The sequence below is a fragment of the Chinchilla lanigera genome, unplaced genomic scaffold (genome assembly GCF_000276665.1).
Source record: "Chinchilla lanigera isolate Chin_1 unplaced genomic scaffold, ChiLan1.0 scaffold00001, whole genome shotgun sequence".
Taxonomy (NCBI): domain Eukaryota; kingdom Metazoa; phylum Chordata; class Mammalia; order Rodentia; family Chinchillidae; genus Chinchilla; species Chinchilla lanigera.
Genome location: NW_004955402.1, coordinates 62,563,020 through 62,580,725, shown reverse-complemented (window position 1 = coordinate 62,580,725; position 17,706 = coordinate 62,563,020). Strand labels below are relative to the sequence as shown.

At 51.5% G+C, this 17,706-nt stretch overlaps 1 protein-coding gene across 7 annotated transcripts in view; it reads right to left on the bottom strand.

Annotated features, from left to right (window-relative positions):
- The window catches only part of Nfatc1 (nuclear factor of activated T-cells, cytoplasmic, calcineurin-dependent 1), a 115,956-nt gene that overhangs the window by 93,622 nt on the left and 4,628 nt on the right, over window positions 1-17,706 (bottom strand). For all 7 annotated transcript variants that reach the window (XM_005373108.2, XM_013511612.1, XM_005373109.2 and 4 more), the window contains exon 2: window positions 8,249-9,347. In XM_005373108.2, coding sequence (XP_005373165.1) covers window positions 8,249-9,347 — 1,099 coding nt within the window. The remainder of the gene's footprint in view (window positions 1-8,248; window positions 9,348-17,706) is intronic.

The window sequence follows — 17,706 nt, the reverse complement described above, 5'->3', positions numbered from 1 at the left end:
GTGTGATGCTCTGAGATGAAATTAGGGCAGTTTCTCAGTCATCTGTAGATATACCACATAAGAACACCCTGCTGCTCCCCAGGGTGGAGACACAGCAGTGCACCAGCTGTGGCTGAAACTGAGGACTCTAACACCTGGAATCATAGCTCCAGGGCTCGGCCAAGGCAGCCCACCTGCAGTCCATGCATGGAAACAGCACCAATTACAGCTCCTGCACAGTGGCATTGCCAAGAGCAGCCGCCTGGCCCACTCCTCTTTAGGTTTCTGGCTGAAGAGAAGAATAAGGCTACTTTCCATGGCCTTTTGTTCTGGTCTCCATGCCGGCCACCTCCAGTGTGCACCACTGGGCACCCCCAGCCTCTCCTCCCCGTGACTACACGGGCTGTGGCCAGATGAGGGGAGCTCAAGCCTGGCATCTGACCACAATGACCGCACCATGCTTAGCCCAAGCAAAAGTCTGGAGGCCACACCACACCTTGCTTTTTAATTTCATGCCTTGACATTTTCACAAGCAGTCTCCTTCACTGTACAAGGTGGACCCATGCACATGGCACCCCCACAGCAGTGATCTCATCAACTCTGTGCCACAGTTGCTCTACTGACCTACAGTAATTACTTCCAGGTCAGCAGTGCTTCTGGCTACATGGGCACCTTGACCCTCAGAATTATGGCTTCAGGAGAACAAGGGTCATCAGTACAAGTCCAAACATGACCTGAAGCTTTGGGAACACAGCAAGCCATGTTCACCTTCATGGAGATAGTCCTGAGGCAAGTGGGACACTTCCATGTGGTTTCAGTTCTGCTCAAGCCTCATCCTGGAGACCAGTGAATCACCTTGCTCAAAAACAGCAATCTGTGCAGAGGGAACAGAGCTGAACATTCACCTCACTTGCCTTTGACATACTGCCCATCAGCAGGGATAAAGGGGGATAATCGCTCCTTCACTAAGAGCCTCAAGAGTTTGCAATCACTGCTTCTCAGGAACATGCATGTGATCTCCACATCCCAAGGAGAAGCAATTCCTTCCAAAGGAAACCAGAACCCTCCACCTGCAGAGCTGAGCCAAGTCTGACCATGCAGTGCCCTGCCAAAGTCTGAGCAATTTGTCCTGGCCTGGGAAATGGTTTGTCTCAGCCCCATGCCAACAGAAATCAAAGTCAGAGCAAGTGTTCTCATTAGGGAATACTGGAGGGAAAAGCCTTCACCCAAACGCAGCCTTTCCAATTATTCTTTGTCAATAGCTAACACTTTGTGTGTCAAACCCCAGCTTCCAGAAAATATTTTACAATAGGTAATAAAAACACAGATAAAACATTTTAGCTCAAGACTCCAAATTTCTATCCCTAAGTGGGGACATTTCTTCACATCTAACCCAGCTGCAAACCACTGCTCCTACTTTCTACCTCATTCCTCAAATAAGAACATCTGGGCAGGAATTGACTGTTATGTCTGTGGCCACTGATGCACAGCAGCTCTCGAAGCCGTCATCCAGCTGGAGGAAAATCTCAACACTGAGGACTCGTGACAGCTTCCGAGCCTGGGTCTACCCTTCCCCCACCCCACGCATAGCCAAATGGGCAAAACAGGCACAACCAGTCAAATGACTGTGACCATTCTGAGATTAGCAGAATTTCAAGTTTCCATGATTGAACCTAAAAACTTGAGTATTAAGCCATAAAGATTCAAGTGATCTTGTCTTGTCTGGGAACACAGAAGTACCTGAGTTCCCCTTTCCCCACCAAAGAACATTCCCAAGGGGACAAGGGCCAATGTCCTTCCACAAGACAGGCACCTTCTATTTTCACAGTCTCCTTAAAAATCTTAGTCGAAACATGAGGCTAATCTAGACAGATACCAGGGTGGTGGAGCATGGTCTCCAGGCATCGGCTGTGAACTCTAACACCCGAAGGAAGCATGACAGGTGATGTGCCCGAGCACTGCTGTGGTTGGTGACCGGAAGACACAATGTCTTCAGTGCTCCAGAGAGTTCCTCATGCAGCTCCACTGGTCCTATCTGCAGGGGTCCTAGAAGGCAGGGCTCCGCTCCTGGGTACTCTGGCCCCTGTCCCGGTGCCTTCTTGCTGCCCAGCAGTCTTGCATGGTGCTTGCTGGGAGGGCTGACCCACAGAATTCGTGGGAGTCAGGGCCCCACAGAGATGGTGTTGGGGTGCAAGCTTCAGGGCCAACTCATCTTGGAAGTGCATTCTAGTTTGTTATTAACCGAGTGTCCTTAAGAAGGGGCGCCAACTTAGGCTTGGTCCCACCAAGGGTCAGGTGCCATGCAGAGCCCTCATGTGGCCCCATGCTTCCTTGTCTGCAGGGCATATGCAGTGTGTGCACAGGGTGGGAGGACTCTTCCTACAGTCACAGCAAGGGTCTCTGCCCTCCTCACGGTACCTGGGAATACCTAGGTTCTGCAGGCTGACAGGAGGACGGGAAGAAGGCAGGCTGAGAGACTGCCCCATGTGCCCACCCACCCTGTAGGCAGGCAGTCCATCAGATGAGGAGGGCAATGAACTCTCCTCACTGGGTGAAAACAGCAGAGGCCAATCCCAAAGTCAAGACGAAGCTCTCAGAAAGTAGCTACTGAACACACAGAACACACATGCACTCACGGCTCCTTATCAGGGCTTCTGCTGGAGCCTTCAGCTCCTGCAGCCAAGGTGAAGCAGCCACAGCCATAGTTCTCAAAGCCTGGGAAGACAACTTCCCAGGCTTTGTGCTGTGCACTTTCAGCAACAGGCCTACCTTCTAGTTTCTTGGTCATAGGAGTTAAGACCTAGTTCTCAGTGTATAGGCCACTGAGAGAAGCTAAGGGGAGGCACGGGGTACCCACACATGCTTGGACTCAGAAGCATGACTGAAAAGGCCTGCTAAGTCCCTAAAATGACAGGCTGGGGTACTGCAGCCAGGCTGCAGCAAGGGGACTTGCTCAGAAGCCATGCACCAGGTTGTCACCTAGAAAAGGGCAAGGCTTATAGGGACAGGCATGAAAACTGTCATGACCAGCTCAGGTCCAGCCATGAAAGTGCTTTGCAAACCACAAAAGCAATTTCACATCCTCGAACTCTAGGCTGCCTGTCTCCCAAAGAAGCGATACAAATGCACTCAGTCTGCAGTGAGATGTCCTGGGAGGACCTGTATGGCCAACACCACCCATGTCCTACTTGCTTTAGGGACACAGCCCTCCAGCACACTGGTCTGGAATCAGCCTGCAATCTGTGCCCTCAAAGGGAGCCCAGGACAATGCTCTTTTCAGGCATCAGAGCTCTGAACAGCCCAGCCTGGCCACTAGTCTGGAGGTGGGCCTGGAGACCCAGGACCCTTTGTCATCTTCCACTGGCACCCTGCCCACCCTAGACGTGCACCCAGTCACAAAAGCAGAACAGCTATCCAAAGTCTGTAGAATTCCTCAGTGAGACGGGAAAGGGATTCACATCTGGAGAAAGACAAGATGTGGATTTACTTGTTACCCATTCACAGGTTTATTTAATCTTATTCTACTTTAGGAAAAACACTGAACTATTCGCTCAACTTCTCAAATGCAAAAGGATTTTCATCAGGGCTTTTGAAGCTAACAATTATGCATAGCATCAAAGCTATTAATACCATTAAGACCGCCAACATCACAACCAAAACTTGAAATGATGCCTCAGTGATGTTACTGATTGGGACATGGCTGGAATCTACAACAAGGAAGAGATCAGACTGCAAGGGCTCTAATTTCATCATTGATGAAATCATAATTTGATGATCTTATTGGGAGTTGATTGAAACAAGAGGCGGGGCCTAGCTGAAGGTAACAGATCATGGGGATGGGACTGAGGGAACTGTATCTGGTTCCCAGCCTCTTTCTCTCTGGCTCTTTCTCCCTGCTTCCTAACTATCATGAAGTGAACAGCTTCCCTGCACCATGGCCTTCCACTATGATATCTCTGCCTCACCTCAGGCCCAAAGTAATAGAGCCAACTAACCATGAACTAGACCCTCTGAAACCATGAGCCAAAGTGAATCTTTCCCTTTAAGATGATTTTCTCAGGTATTTGGTCACAGCAACAAAAAACTGACTAATACATGTACCTACTACCTGTGATCATCAGGACCAAGCAGGCTTTGAGTAAAACCTATTCAATAAGTCTATCATGCCCCGTAGAAATTCTATTCTTTTTAACAAGCAGTGGTTTGGGAAGTAGGAGAGGGAAAGGAGGATAAAAAGAATCAAGCTATGTTATACCTGTACACCTACTCCCTGTGATGAATGTAATCATTATGTATTACAAACATGTACCAAATTTTTTTTAAAAAAGAAAGAAAACAAGTAGCAATTCATTCAGAGGAGTTAACATGTGCTGCTGGTGTTACAAATACACTCAATTAAAAGGCTCCCGTTTTCCCCAAACTAGCTCCTTTTTATCTAAATTCTTTCTATACATGTTTGCCTTCTGACAGGTAGATCCAGAGACCCTGTGGGTGCAGACAGGGGAAGGCCTTCAGAAACCTCAGAAAGGTCGAGACTTCACATGAGCCTCTTCTGAAAGAGCACAAATGCTCCTGTTGCTGTCACACACAGTAGTGACAAGCACTTGATTAGATGGGGCTCAGTGGTGGAACAGATGGACAAAGGATCATTTAAACTTTAGTTCCGCTGGGTTAATATATAAATCCCAAGCCCCCATCTACAACCACATTTAGAAATCACTGAATATAAATTGGCATCTTCTGTACAGCAGCACGTGTGCACCCTGCCCTGGCCAGAGACAGGTGCCAGGCAAGGTCCCTCTCTGCACCATCATGCCAGGACGTGCTCCTCTCTGTGCTCCGTAGCATCACACAGAATTGCTCTGCTCCATCGCACATGAAAAGTGGGAAGGAACTCTGCTTCTTCTAAGAGGCTATGTAGACAGATGCTAGGTAGAGAAATTAAAATTCTGATTTTCTTAGGGGTGGGGGTGTCAAGCAAGTCAGGTGTCGAGCAAGTCACCTATGATTTCTGCATCAGCTTCCCAAGCTGTAAGTGGCATTCAGTTAAACTCTATACTATACAATTCTACCAAATATTCTCAATATGTTCACAAACACACAGTAGTTTCTTTAGTTGCAGCAGAATTTGGTGTCATTTTTTGAACCTATGTGGGCCTATCAGAGTGCTCTGGACAGAAAAGGGGGTGAATGCCATAAAACAGAACAAAAAAGTCCCCCAAAGGGAAATGATCCCAACATCTAAATTCCTTAGGGAAGACGAGACTGGGGCAACTCATTATAAGCTCCTTTAACACTGGTACAGACTGAAGGAGCTGAGGTCCTGCATCCTACAAAAGAGGAAAACTGGCTGTGAGAATTTCCCACCCCAAGTTTTGGAGATAAGTAACACAGCAGCGCAGCACCAGCACCAGCCATCCACGGTGGGTCCCGTGCACATCCACTGAGGCATCTGCGGGAAGGAAGTCTGGCCTCTCCCTCTTGCTGGCAAAATAACTTCACATTTCATCTGTCCTGTGGCTTCCAGCTGCCCCAGAGCGCCAGTTAATGAGGTCTATGGAAACACATCACAAGGGACCAGGAAACATATTTCGAGGTGGAACCAAAACAGAGAGAAAGGTGAATGTCAAACCCCTCGGGTGGTTTGGTATATTCCACTCTTCCTGCTTGTTTGCGTTAACTCACAGGAATGTTGTGGGCATCACACCTAGCCAGAGAGCTCTGTGACCAGGAGATAAAGATGACAGCATCATCTGCCATGAGACACTGCCAATGCTCCCAAGCAAAGGAAGAAAACGGCAACTGTGCTTTCCAACAGTCTTGCCAGGCAGGTCTGGGATAGGCAGGCAGCAGGCCGAGATCCACCAGGAAAGCCAGAGTCCAGGCCCAGACCGAAGAATGGATTTTGCATCAGTGAGGTCCTGTCATTCTCCTGGGACAGAGAGCAGGCAGTCAGGGCCCGGCTGTGGCCCCCAGAATTGCTACATTGTATTGCTGATTTCCAGTACCTCAGAATATGACTGTATTTGGAGAAAGGACCACTGATGAGATGACCAAGCTAAACAAGGTCAGTGGGGTGGGCCCTGGTGTCCTCATAAGAAGGGGGACATTTGGCCAGGTATGGTGGCATATGCCTAATAATTCTAGCACTTGGGAGGCTGAGGCAGGAGGATTGCCATGAGTTTGAGGCCAGTCTGTGCTACATAATGACACCTTGCCTCAAAAAAAAAAAAAAAAAAAAAAAGAGGACATCTGGACACAAATACAGTGACAACCATCTGAGGACACTGGGAGACAACGGCATCTATAAGCCAACAAGAGGGGCCTCTGCAGGAGGGGGGATCAGCCCTGTGATATCTTGATCTTGGACTCTCATCCCCAGTTATGAGAAACAAATCCCTACTGTTCATGCTGCCCTGTCCAGGTACGTGGCTGTGACAGCCCCAGGATGCTGAAATGCAAGGCCTACCTGAATTTTCACAAACTTTAAGGGACTGTTCATGTTTATGTTCACAGTTATTCTGATCACATCCCTCTTCCCTGGCCCTTAAGAGTTCCCTCAAGCCCTCTTATGTGTGACAATGCCCCTCACTATCTGAAACTTGGATTCCAGAGTAGAGTGAGTGAGGGGATCTGAGAGTTCACACTGAGACATTCTTTTGACTTAAATAAAGATCGTCATGATAGTACTGCAGGCATAAACAGTTCTTAGATTTCTCAAATGACTTTCACATAGAATTTTTGTAGGTTCCTATGTTTATGAAGTTACTCCCAATCCCGAGATTCTCTTTCTTCTTTTCTTGCCATCCTAGGGATGGAGTCTGGGCCTTTACACTGAGATACATCCCTAACCCTTTTATGATCTTTAATTTGAGACAGCCTCACTAATTTGCTAAGTAGGACAGGCTGGGTTTGAAGTTGTGATCCTCCTGCCTCAGCCTCTCAGAGTTCTGGGAACACAGGTGTGTGTCACCACGCCTAGTTCGGAGACCCTCGTTTTGAGGATAACTGAGTCATCAGCTCCTCAAACCTCCTGGGACTGAATGGAGAGGGAGGGACAGAAGGCAGACAAGCAAGGAGCAGCACTTCTTTCTCTCCCACCCAAACTGCCCAGGGGGACCTGGTGGTCACCATCAGGCTGCTTCAGGAACTGTTAACCCTTCTGGCATTCCCTGCTACAAACTCTCAAAAACTTGCAACAGGGACATTCACACCAGCACTGACTATCTGTGGGTGCCACTGTGCTGTGAAGGGCAGAGGACACACAGCCAGTCACCTCTCTGACTTCCCGCGCTTCTGGGGTACTTGCTGCTGAGAGCCACGGGGTCCTCCCCTACCCCCACCTCAGCATACCCTAGATGAGGAGAAAACAGGAGAAACAAAACAGAAAAGAGCCAGGCGCAGGCTGCTCCGGGTGCACACGGGGTCCACGGGAGAAGCCGTCCCGCAGCCTGCGACGCCCCCGGCCCCCTGGCCCTGACATCACAGCAGCCCTTGTCGGTCTGAGTGGACATTTTTATCCCTCGGATAAAAATCCCAGAGCAGAAAGCACCCTACCAGGGTCATGAGTGGCCCATCTGTGGGGAAAGCTGTTTTGTTAAAAATAAAAGCACTGGGCTGGTTAAGTGGGCCCAGTAGAACGTGAGCAGCCCTGTGCCCCATTAAAAGGAAAACCAACAACCCAAGACCAAAGTTGAGAACACGCTCAAGCTCCCTGTCACCAGACTGCCAGCGAGCAAAAGCCAGTCTCCTGGGAGGAGGCGGCTGTGTTGTTCACCAAACACCGGCGAGGCGGCTGCTCTGGGGGATTGCTGAGCTGAGGTCCCATCTGCACCAGCCGTAGTGACAGCAATTAAGGTGGGAGAGGAAGTGGGTGAGCAGCAGGCAGGCACGAATGCGAGGGTAACTGTATGGCTCTGTTTTATCAAAAACATGGCTTGTGCACGTGCTGGCAAGCCTTGTCACAGCAGAACTGTGTCCCCAGACAACTATGTTGAAGCCCTACACCCAAGGCCATAAAAGAACCTCAGACGAAACAGCATCTTTCTAGATGATCAGGTTACAAGGAGGCTGTCAGGGTCAGCTCCTCGGAGAAAGGAAAACCCGGAGACAGGCAGCCAGGCGGCCCACAGGGAGCATGAGCAGGAAGCAGAGATGTGGTGCGGCCCCAAGAAATCACAGCAAACCTCTCTCCCCACCCCACTGGAAAGCCCAGCAGGAGCAACCGCAAAGCCTGAGCTCACCCAGCCGCGCCTCATGTAGGACTCACCTCATGTAAGACGCAGGGGTCAGCGACTTGGGCTTGGCCCACTGGTACGGGGGCTGCGGCACTGACAGGTACTGCTCACAGAAGGCACCCTTCCGGAGATGCTGGAAGGCAAACTCCTCGGGCGGGAAGTCAGATGTGGGTGGTGGTGTGCCCAGGTCCTCCCCAGCCGGCTCCACCTTGAGTGCCACAGAGGGTGAGTGCTCCAGGGCCGTCTTGCGGGACTTGACAGGGATGCCGTCACCCAAGTCCAGGCTGCTGTCCGTGGTCAGGGCATTGATGGCCGCCACGATAGCCGAGCTGGTGTACTGGGTGGAGTTGCCCAGCCAGGTGTCCTCGGTCACGCTGACGCGTGGGGAGCCGTGAGGGGATGGGGTGGGCGAATGGTGTGGGGAGCAGGAGGGCTGCCGGCCATTGAGGCTATACTTCCGTTTGTTACAAGGGGATGTGGGCCGGGAGCCTCGGGCCCCCAGCCAACTCTCCTCAGTGACACTGGTGCGAGGCGAGGTGGACGGGGAGTGTCTCGGGGAGCCCAGAAGGTGGCAGGCCCCCAGGCCTCGGGGAAAGCCTTCCTCAGGGTCCGTGGTCTTGGGAGACACACAGGGCGACTGCCATGGGGATGTCTGAGGGGATGCATATGGGTATGAGTAGTTGGACTCGTAGGAGGAGGCCTCGGAGTTGCAGCTCCGGGAGGACAGACTGCTGGCCGGGCTCAGGCATGAGGGGTCTCTGTAGGCCTCCAGACCGGGCAGGCTCAGTGTGGCCGTGGACGGCGAGCGCTTGCAGCTAGGAAGCACATCCTCCACTTCCACGTCGTGGAAGAACTGGCTGCTGCCATGGTGCAGGCCCATGTACGAGGTGATCTCAATGCGAGGGCTCTCTAGGGCTGGGGCCCCATTGGGCCGGGCGTTGCTGGAAGACAGGAAGTAGCCCGAAGCCCCGCTGTCCACAGTCCCTCCGTACCCCGAGGGGTGACTTGAGGAAGGCACAGCTGAGATGCCTGGTGCGGACGTCTGAAGGTCATGGCACGGAGCTGGCAAAGAGGTGTGTGCCTCGGCGAGAGGCAGAGCAGGGAGGCCGGTGGGGGCGTAGCTGTAGTGTTCTGGGGGGAAAAGGGAAGAGGCATGAGGGGCTGGGAGCACACGCCCACGGCTCTGTGGCCCCAGGCCTGGCTCCACCAGCCCCTGGTGGGCACAGGCCCCACTGCACCGCACGGTGCCCTCCTTCCTGGAGCTGCACAGCCAGCCCCTTACTGTCTTCCAAACAGCTTCAAAGACTGCACTCCCCAGCCACTCTATCCTGACTTCAGGCCAAACCCCACACATGGGTCACCTTCCTAGTTTAATTTTTTTCCTTTTCAACACATACCATGGTCTAACGTTGTGTGTTTTTATTTGTTCACCTCTCTTAATCATCATCATCTCTTTGCCCAGTGAAAAGTAAGTTCCACGATGGCAGCATCTTCTGCCTGCCTTAGTCTCCTTGGTTCACTGCCATCTTGAGAGCCTAGGATTATGCCTGGTACATAAACAGTGCTCACTGCACTTCATGAGTGGATGACACATAGGGGGATGGATGGGTGGATGACAGGGAGATGGATGGACAGATGGGTGGCTGGAGGATGTATAGATGGATAGATGGATAATGGACAGACAGATCATGGATAGATGGGTAGATGATGGTCAGATGGATGGATGATGGAAGGAAGGACAAAGGCAGAGAGAGAGGAAGGGAGGAAGGAGTGAAAGATAAGATGATAGACATATGGATGGATAGATGGGTGGGTGAGTGGAAGGAGGGAGGATGTTTTAGATACAAGGACCTAGACATTTAAATAGATTTCAATAGGCTAATTACTGTCAAGGTGCCTCCATCACCAGCTGCAAAGAAAATACTCAAGGATTGGATGAAAACATGAATTTTAGGGTACCTTTCATGGACACTGGCTCATGCCTGAAGAATTCATCTTTAAGAACAAAACAAAGCAGATGATTGTGCTGCACAGCTAAAGTTAAGAATCATTATGTATTAATTTTACCTCAATTAAACATTTTCTTAAAATCATTATTGTTAATTTTAATAGGAAAGCCATGCTTCTGGATTTCCAATGTGGAAGACTTCTTCCAGCACCCTGGAGCTTCTTATTTCCCTACAGTCTAGTATTCCCAGGTCTCTAAATAATGGAAACAATTTGTAGAAATTCTAGATCCATCCCTGGCTTACTGCACTGGCGGGAAGGGCTATCATCCACAGATGGCACTGCTCCTCTGTGTGTCCTGGTTCAGAACCCGATGAAGATCACCCCCAGAAAAGTGAGGATCTCAGAGCACCAAGTCAAACTCAGTGGTATTTTCCTACTTCCCAAACACATGGGATTCTGTCGTCATTATTTCCTATTTCCAGAAGTAGTCATTCAACCACTAGCTATTGTAATCCAGTCTTTTATAATCCTCACTTATCAAGGAGTTCTTTTGTCAGGTCAAAATCCCTTTGACCAAAACACTGCTATTTCCATAATGACCTCTCTCCCTGAAGGTGGGCTCAGGGAGGCAGGGTGTGAGGACAGGAGATGGGGTTGATCCCAGCCACCTTCCAGAAACTGCAGAGCAGAAGGACAGGACAGAGAGTGCAGGGCAAACATCAGAAGCCCTGAGTGGCAGAAACTGAGCCCTGCCCATATGTTCTGCTAGGCCAGCTCCTCCAGCTGAGCTGGAAAACTAGCGGTGGGTCCTTACCACGCACAAGCCCGACTTCCCAATCATAACATCACCAGCATCAAGATAGGAAGCCAGAATCTAATGTCAAAAGCTAGGTTTAAATCTTCTTAAAAATCATCCAGGAAGCCACTTCCTAGATAAACCTCTGAGGAAGGAGATAGCCATTAGCCAGCTAACAGAGGCCCCATGGAGACCACCCAGAGTAACCTTTGCAGAGTCCCTAAGCCCAGGCTCCAGAGCAAGTCAGCTGTAACCCAGCCCTCCCTGCAAGTCTGTGCAGGCCTGGCCTTCAGCTGGTGGAGACCAGCAGACCCCATGTCCAACACGCACGACCCCTGGCAAGCACACACGGAGAGTGGCTGCTGAGCACTGGCACAATGCTCTGCTGCCACATACACGTGCAGACTGCACACTGCCCTGCAGAGGTCCTGACCGATGGCCCAGCCCTTCCCAGACCATACTGCCACCTGAAAGCCAACCGGTACACACAGGATGGCCCTTCTTCAGGCAAGAAGTCAGGTGTCAAATGATCATTAAGTGGAATAGTACTGACAATGGGAGGGTGAAGCCATATATTTATAGGTTAGGACTTTTATATTCCAAAATTAACTGATAAATATTTGCTTCCCTTCCTTCCAGCACAGTGTTTGGTTTCACCACAGAACACAAAATTTCTGCCTGTGGGTCTCCCTGGTTATGCCTCTTTAGGAAATTTCTCTAGCACCTGATGTTGCTGTGCCCACACCTCCACCAGGCCCCTTCTGATCTCCCGGTATTCTCAGACACCCACAGACTAATGCCTGCCCCCAGCCCCGGCAGCCACCTGCAAGTTCCACCCTACAAAGAATGACAAGCTACTGTCTGTGGTCTCTGCTCTTCAGCATCGGGAACCCTATGCAGCAGGGCCTGAGGAACAGGCCTCTCAGTCAGGTGAGCTGCGACAAGTGCCACGTGCGCAGGAGGCTCCGTGTCCCCCTCTAGACATGCTGTCCTCAAGGTGTCACGTCTGGGGTCATATGATCCCAGGTGAAAGTGGCCATGCAGGCCCCATCTTTCCCAGAAAGGAGCACATGAGCTCAGATTTCAAGCTAGGTTGGAAGCATGATGTGTCTAGAACCCTCTGCTCTGTCTGAAGCATGCAAACAATCTAATATTCAAGCTCCAGAAAACTAGAAAGCATCAGGCGTGAGGCTGATGGGAAATACTACACATTACAGCAGCCACAGGCATTCACCATAAAGCCCTGATCCGGCATCCACCCATCCCTGCACTGCCTCCAGCCCCTAGATCTTAGCAAAGCCTCAACTCTCACGGACTCACAGCTTCCTCTACTTTCTGTCTCCCAAGAACAAGAACACTATTCCCTTCAGCAACCACTGCCCCCTAGCTGAGCTACCTCTGCTGGTGGGAAGGTAACCCCAAAAGCTTCTCTAAACATTCCCAATATTAGCAGAGCAAATCCTGAGCTCCCCAGCTGCCCACAGGACTCAGCCCTGCCCCAGGTGCCCTTGAGATGACAGAGCCGAGGGCTTGACTGTTGGGTCGGGGGTTGATCATGGAAGGTGCCAGAGGAAACGGCAGGGAGGGACGCAGAGGGGGTGGTCTGATGGGCTCTCTCAGTCCGCTTTGGGGCAGTGGTAAGAATGAGGTTTCTGTGGGAAGGGCTACGCTGGCCAGGAAAACGCAGAAAAGGGACATTCTTGCCCTGGGCCCAGCCATGGAGAACAGGAAGTACACAGAATACAGCCCACACACCCGAGGACATCCCATGAGGGGCCTTTACATAATCCAAGCAGTATTTCAATGTAAGGACAGACCCAGACCCTTTTTGGAGGGAGGGAAATGCAGGCTCTGGGAAAAGAAAAAACTATAAAGCCTTTACTAAAAGCAAAAAGAATTCAGCCCACCACCGCCTCACTCTGTGGGATAATTTCTTTCAGAGCCGTTCGCATTACTGCTGAACAACCACAAAGTAGAACCAGTCAGTGTCGCCTCATTAGGACACGCTGCTGTGAGGGCAGGCCGCCCACAAGGCAGGAGCCTGCTGCACTCCCAGTCACCACCCTTGGTCTGGGCTGAAATACAAGGCACAGGTGCTCTTGCTCAGGAAACTCACTTACTACAGGGCAAGGATGGACACAGTCAACCCCACCATACCAGGCAGGTCTTTCTACCAAGAATCACCACCCCAGGCCTCCATCAGCTTGCTCATTACTCATAAGCTCAGAGTGCCTGCCCATCATGAACAGCTTTCATTTTTCATTTTAAGGAACATCCCCTTTAGCCTTTGCTGAGGTGGAGCCACGGATCATGAAGCTAGGAACAGCACTGGAAGGAGTCTGCAGCCAGGCCCTGTCCTTGGGCTGCTGGCCACCCTGCACTTCCTGCACATGCAACAGGAGAGGCCTCCAGTTCAGGCCAGACTCAAGTTTGCATGATTGGAATAAAATGAAACAGAACAGCCCAAGGACTACCGAGACCTTGCTGTTGGGAGCTGTTTACTTAGCACACTACCTACTGGAGGGCACCACCTAACAGGGCAGCTCAGGGACAGGGTCAGGCCTGCAGAATGACAGACAGCAACAGGTTCTGAGGTGCTATTGCACACCAATTGCTGCAGGGAGATTTACAGTGGCAGAAAGCTGGGCTCACTACAGCTACAGCAGAAAACAAACAGCACCCAGAGCTCCACAAATAAACTCATTACAGGCTGTTGGAGGGTGCTTGGTCCAGCCCCACACCCCCAGCACCTCCTTCTTCAAAGACCTGCCGGAACATTCCCTTGCATTATGCGCATATTATGTTAAAGCATCACTTTCACACCTTCTGTTTTCAAGGAATTAAAACACATCCAAGTTGTTCCATACTCGCTGTGGTCTTCCCCCGAAACCACGATACAGAACTGCAGTATCCTATTCACAGACAAGTCTGTCTTTGGTTAAGCCAGCTGGGGCCCTCGAAGGCAGCAAGCCTTCTTGCAGGAGGGACTAGAACACTTTCCCTTCAAAGCTAAACTTTAGCGAGGCCCAAGAGTGAGGCCTGCTCCTCCCCACGGCTTCCTGCTGCAGGGGCTGACCTGTCAAAGGGTCCCCAGTGGCTTCCTGGGGAAGAGAAGCTACTGTATTCATTGAAAATAGACTTGAGAATAAGAATTCTTCCAAATTCCATCTCTGCCATGTCCACTTTCCACACACGCATAGTTCACTGCCACCGGCAGAACCCAAAGCAGGGTGAGCTGTTGCTGCAGAGGCCCACGGCTCCCCACAACACCCAGAGGCCTCGGCCAGTCTCCTCCCAAGCTGCCACAGGGACAGCGCTAGCCATGTCCAGGGCAGCCAAAATAGCTTAGAAAACAGGCGCCCTGGGGCGGGAAGCGGCACACCCGCCTCCCAGCTGACGAGCAAAGCAGCTATTTCCTGAGCCCCAGAAGGGAGCTCATGGCCCTGCCCTCTGCCCAGGAGCGGACCTGGAGCCCAGCAAACTGGGTGGAAACAGGAAGATGCCAGGCATTGGGAGCAAACATCACTCCTGTCCCACCCAGACACAGTATTTTAAAAATCCTCTTCATTCTCCCAACACATGGTTATTGACTATTCCTTGCACCAGCTGAGTATTCTGGAACTAAGGAGACGATAGTCTTTTCCTTCAAAAAGCCTCCCAGAGGTCTGAGACCTGTGGCCCAGCCCAGGGCAGTGGGAAGAGGCAGCGGTCCAGTTCACAGGGACGAGGGCTCCTGACCCACACTTGTGTCCTTCCTGGGGTGTTCAGACCCCGGGTTTCCTCCGACCCTTGGGCTGGCCAGTGTCCTTTCTGACATTGTGAAGTTTGTGCTTAGTTATTATAATCTATACAACTCAGTGCTGCTTTGCTTCATAACTGATCTCAGAATTATTCATTAACTCATTTATATCCAGGCTCACTCCAGAAATAATGTGACGTGCTTTCCATCTCCCATTAGGGAGGGTGGAGAGCTTAATGTAAGAACTTAATGTGCCGGGGATATATCTCAGTGGCACAAGCACCTGCCTGGCAAGCACAAGGTCCTGAGTTTGATTCCTGGTACCAGAAAAAAAAAAAAGGAATTTAATGTAATGTAAGTAAGTTAATATAACTGAATAATTAATCAAAATGTAATATGACAATAATAATTCTTAAAAGGAAAAAGCTTGGGTATCTTCTACAAAAGAGAGAGAGAAAAACAGAGAGACAGACTGCAGGTGTTGTGGCATAAGCCTGTGCTCCTAGCTACTCAGGAGACTGAGGCAGGACGATTGAAAGTTCCAAGTCAGCTTGGGCAACTTAGTGAGACTCTGTCTCAAAGTAAAATAAACAAATCCATAGGCAAATCAAAATGGTTAGGGATGTAGCTCAGGGTGCGGCCTGGGTTCCATCCCCAGTATAGGATGTAGAAGGAGGCAGCATGAGATGTATACTAGATATTATATATACAGAGAGAGAGAGAGGGAGAGAGAGAAAGAGAGAGAGAGAGAAAGGGAGGGAGTCTTTCAACAATTTCTCTCTGACACCAAAGAAGGGAAAGGTGCTCTTCCCAGCCCTGGCCTCCCTGCTCACAGGTTTCTCCAGTGTCTGCAACCCCCCAGCTGGACCCACTGGACTGGGTGCCACACTCTGGAGGTGTCTCTCAGGAGCAGAGACACAAGCTGACCAAGAGCGTTCCAAGGGCAGCCTTGAGGTCTGTCTACCTTTAGCTCTTTTTTGCTTGGTCCTGGGGATTGGACCTAGGGCCTGGCACAAGTGCTGTCTCACTGAACAACACTTCCCAGCTCTTTTTATTTTGAGGCAGGATCTTACTAAGCTGTCCAGGTTGTTCAAACTTGCCTTCCAACAGTCCTGCCTCAGCTTCTGAAGTTGCTGGGTTCACAGGTGCGCATCCCCACACTGGGCTCTGTCTAGCTCTGGGGCATGCTCAGAGAGGCCAAATTCTGATGGGCCCAAGTGAGCCTGGCCAGGACCTTCCTGATCCCAGTGAATCCACTTCTGCTCTTGTTGTAGTTTAGATCACAAGCATCAGAAGAACTTTGGAGGATATGCCTGGCACGTGTGGGGCTGGGCCGGGGTGTTCTGCACCCACCTGCTTCTCCAGCCTGGAGAGACACTAAGCTCATCAGTAACCACTCAGCACAGCAGGTGGCATCTGCAATGGGACAGCCACCCAGACTGCCTTCCAGTGCTTCTTCCCGGGTGAGCCTACCTGAGCCTAGTCATTAGCAACACGTCCCAGTAAATCTCAAGAAGACAAAGGGGGTGCCATCTGCGCATAGTGCTGGGTCTAGTTACTCACATCATACACCACTGAGATCCACCAGGACCTACCCAGCAGCACACCGGGTCCCATAGGGCCCCACAGCTGCCACCGCATCGGGTGAACACCAGGCTGGCTTCCCTCAAGCAGCCAGGAGAGCAAGAGGCGCCAGCAACACACTCTCCTCCTCCAGGAAGCGGTCTGCAGCCCCATGTCGTCCAACAAACCCCATGGGCCCTGGGTCCTGGCCGCAGCTCCTCTTGCTGAGCCTGTGAAAAGCTGTGTAAACCCGCGTGGAGTTAAAAGGGTCAGTGAAGCCCTAAGCTGCCTGTGAAGTGCTTCAGTAGACACAGGGAGCCTCAACCCCGCCCCTAAAGACATTAAAGGTGAAGCAGGTGAGGCTGTCCAAGACCACAGGGGGCACCGTGAGAAGAGGAAGAGTGAGGTCAATATTTCCATGTACAGAGCTTAATGACATCTGCTGAATGAGCTGAAAACAGGCTGCAAGTCTTGGGTAAAGCCCACTGAGCTCAAGGAGAGGACTGGAAGGAACTCCAGCAAGTTCTGCAGCAAGCAGCCAAATCCTAACGAAAAGGGCCACAAGGGCCCAGATCTCCACTTCCAGCCTCCAGTCTGTCCCCAGCAACTGCCTCTCTCCCACTCTCACCTGTCTTAGCTCCCACTGGCTCCACAGAGCTGCAGCCACAGCCACAGATACACAGACACACAGAAAAGGACCGGCCAGGGAAGGCTTTCAGGAGGGCAGTGATTAACACCAGGCAGAGGGGCCTGCTTGGAACACTTTCTTTCAGACATGAAAAAGACGTTGGATTTTTTTTTTAAAGGGTAGTGAGTGCTACGGAAAATATGACACCATCCTTACAGAGACGCATGGTCTCTCCCAGCCAAAGTGCCTGTCCCAGTTCCATCACTTCATCTGCACAGTAGTCGGACGGATTCCCTGCGCAGAGCATGGCGGCCCACGGGCTGCGAGGACTGGGCAGCCTGAAGGCTGGTGGGCAGGACCCAGGCTGCTGGGGGTGGGCTCTGCGGAGCTGAGGGATTTGTCATCCACGGCTCTCATTACCATCCAAGAGTGTCAACTTAGGGAGGGGGGGCCACAGGTCGTTTATCAACTGGAACCTTTATTTTTGACAGAGAGAAGACAGAGTGAAAGCCGGCAAGAAACAACAAAAAAAATCCACCCAACACCCTGAGACTCCTGGGAGGCAGCGCCAGGCCCAGCCTTGTCAGTCTCTGGCCCCCGGGCCGGGGACGCTGCGGCCAGCTCAGGGAGGGCAGCTTCCCACTGCCCTCTGGCAGCGACGCGGACCATCTGTTCCCGGGCGACAAGGTCCAAGTTCTGAGCCGCGGCCGCCGTCCCCTCGGAAAAGGCCCCCGGACCAGAGCGGCCTCCTTCCCGTTCCCTCCAAACCCGACGCTCCGCACCGGGACGCCAGGCAGCGCCCTGGGCGCGCGGC